Raw genomic sequence first — 3,284 nt, forward strand, 5'->3', positions numbered from 1 at the left:
CTGAACTCGGCGCCTAATGGGTTTTGTGTTGAAGACTTCCCCCTGAACTTCCTCTCAGAGCCTTGGTGCCAGTTGCATTACGTCCTGATGATGTGCATTAGCAACTTTTAGGGAAATGGTGTCAGGCCTCGGTGATGCCCTCTTTAACTCTCTCACTCGTCTGGACTGCAAGTCTACTACCATAATCAGTATGAAGACACAATCCAAAGAGTATGGCAGCTTCTCTGCTGGCTCTCCCTCCAGAGCAAGTGTTTGACCTGCAGAATGAAAAATTTTAAACCTTACTACTTTATAGTCAGACTTCACTTTTTATATGGTTCTCCATGCACTGTGACCATTTTGGAAATTCAAATGGTCTTCAGATTCACAGAGGTTGACTGACCATCTGTACAAATAATTTTTAAGTGCTTATGAAGGACAGTTTCAAAAGAGGGGTTCTGAAGACAGTGAACAGGGAGCACACCAGTTTAAGCATCATCCTCTGTGCAGTATCCCTGCCCACCCTCTCGCCTCCCCAAGGGGCCTTGCAGCACCGTTGCTGGGAACCCCCTACTGTCACTACACTCACACCTGGTGTGGCTGTTATCTGTTCACATGGGCCTCCCTCCTTGAGACTGTAAGATCTCTGAGAAGAAGAATGTATCTTGTAGGCTTTTGTAACCCCAGTACAATAAAACATTGAGCAAGTGTATTTGTATGTATGTCTGTAATATACATACAACTATTTATTTATATATTTGTTTACATACACTTTTTTATTGAAGTATAGTTGCTTTACAATATTGTGAAAGTTTGTTTGTTTCAGGTGTACAGCAAAGTGACTCAGTTATTTTTTTCAGATTATATTCCATTATAAGTTATTATAAGATAGTAAGTATAATTCCCTGTGCTGTATAGTAAATCTTTGTTGCTCATCTATTTTATATGTAGTAGTTTGTATCTGTTAATCCCATACTCCTCCCTCCCTCTCCCCTTTGGTAACCATAAGTTTGTTTTCTGTCTTACATATATGTTTGTTTACATTATATATATAATTTATTGACCATCACGATAAATACTCCTGAGTACATCATTTCATTTAACCTTCAAAACAGTCTTATAAGGTAGATGCTATAAGTTCTCATTTTAGAGATAAGAGAACTGAGTCACAGAAAGGTTAAGTAAATTACCCAAAGTCACATAATTAATAAGCGAAGAGCTGATATTTGAATCCAGGGTTGACACCAAGGTATGTTTTCAGCCACTGTGACAGAAGAGCTACCACCAACATTTACTTAGCATCTGCTGTTTGCACTTGTGCAATGTTTTTCACATTCGTTGTTTCATTTATCCCACAAAGGATCACAATGAAGTGTGGCTCTCAGTTTAAAACATAAAACTTCCTTTGGGTGTATACCCAGAAGTGGAATTGCTGGATCACATGGTAGATCTATTTTTAACTTTTTGAGGAAGCCAAAAACAGGATCTTGAAGAGATACATGCACTCCCATGTTTATTGTGTTAGTCACAATAGCCAAAATATGGAAACATCCTAAATGCCCATCAACAGATGAATGGATTAAAAAAGGTGTGAGATATATACACAATAGAATATTATTCAGCCATGAGAAAGGAGGACATCCTGCCATTTGTGACAACATGGTTGGACCTTGAGCACCTTATGCTAAGTGACATAAGCATGATATCACTTATATGTGGAATCTCAAAACAGTCAAACTCATAAAAATCAGTAAAATGGTGGTTAGCAGGGGATTGGGGGGAGGATAAGATAGATGTTACTTAGGGGTACAAACTTGCAAAAGTAGTAAATAAGTCATAGAGATCTAATGTGTAGTATGAGGCATACGGACAACAGTATTGTACTATAATCATCAAACTTGCTAAGAGACTACAATTTTAATTGTCTCAACCACTAAAAAGAAAGTATAATTATGTAATGTGATAGAGGTGCTAAATATCGCTACAGTGGCAATCATATTACAATATACACATGTATAAAATTAACATGTTGGGCTTCCCTGGTGGCGCAGTGGTTGAGAGTCCGCCTGCCGATGCAGGGGACACAGGGAGTCAGAAAAACCATCCTTTAAAAATGAAGACAGGGCTTCCCTGGTGGCGCAGTGGTTGAGAGTCCGCCTGCCGATGCAGGGGACATGGGTTCGTGCCCCGGTCCGGGAAGATCCCACATTCTGTGGAGCGGCTGGGCCCGTGAGCCATGGCCGCTGAGCCTGCGCGTCTGGAGCCTGCGCTCCGCAATGGGAGAAGCCACGACAGTGAGAGGCCCGCGTACCGCAAAAAAAAAAAAAAAAATTAACATGTTATACACCTTAAATTTACACAATGTTATCTGTCAAATATATTCAATTAAAAACATGAGAAAACTGAGGGCCAAGGAGCTTATGTAACTTACCCAAAGTTGCACAGTTACTAGGCAGTTAAATCCAACATTCAACCCAGTGTTACCTCCCACACCATGAATCACCTGGGAGAACTGGGCACAGCTGTACGTAAACATCATTAATGAGAAGAAAAGATGACAGTTATGCTGACCTATTTCTTTTTTTCAGGTTCAGTCATTTTTAGCATCACTTGATGGAGAGAAGCTGGAAGTCTTTAAAAATGACCTAATTTCCATTAAAGACATCTTTGCAGCCAAAGAATTAGAGAATGAAGAGAATCAAGAAGTGCAAGGTAAAGGAAAGTAACCAGTTAAATAGCAAGAGAAACGATTGGTGCCGTCCTTAGAAACTGCTGTTAATAAGCATAGCCCTTTGAACAGGGGAGAATTACTTAATTCAGGTGCTTCTCCTGCTCACTTCCAAATTCTCTGTGCATCTGCTCTTGTTACAGGAGCTGGTCACATTGACCTATAGTCCTCCTGTCCTTTGGGCGGGAACTCCTGAGTGAGGCACCTTTATTTCTCTGGTGTCCCTGGCATGTCACAGGCACACAGCAAATGCATCTGGTCACGTGAACAAAGAGCACAGTGCACTCAACAGGGCCCTGATGACTAGAGTTTATGCTCCAGTGTCTGATTTTTTACCTGCACGTGGAAGTTGTTGAATGTGGTTGATGTTGATGGTGGGCAGGTCTTTCAATGGATTTCTTTTCATATTTTTCTTCTTCCTTTTAATTTCTGTGTGTAGGAGTTAGGGTGTATTTGTAAGCAGCCTACGCGTCACCCAAAAAATACAAAGACACACGGTGCATCAAGGCGTGATTTGTCAGGTTTGATTGAGTTAGTCAATCACTAAAGTGAGCCAGGTACACGCTCTTCCAGCCAG

The 3,284-nt window shown here is 40.8% G+C and overlaps 1 protein-coding gene across 1 annotated transcript in view; it reads left to right on the forward strand.

Moving 5' to 3' along the window:
• FAM114A1 (family with sequence similarity 114 member A1) overlaps positions 1 to 3,284 on the forward strand; it is a 55,470-nt gene that overhangs the window by 35,751 nt on the left and 16,435 nt on the right. Inside the window, exon 8 of the mRNA XM_007449411.1 lies at positions 2,568 to 2,691. Within this exon, the coding sequence (XP_007449473.1) occupies positions 2,568 to 2,691 (124 nt within the window). The remainder of the gene's footprint in view (positions 1 to 2,567; positions 2,692 to 3,284) is intronic.

This window comes from Lipotes vexillifer, unplaced genomic scaffold (assembly GCF_000442215.2).
Source record: "Lipotes vexillifer unplaced genomic scaffold, Lipotes_vexillifer_v1.1 scaffold153, whole genome shotgun sequence".
Classification (NCBI taxonomy): Eukaryota; Metazoa; Chordata; class Mammalia; order Artiodactyla; family Lipotidae; genus Lipotes; species Lipotes vexillifer.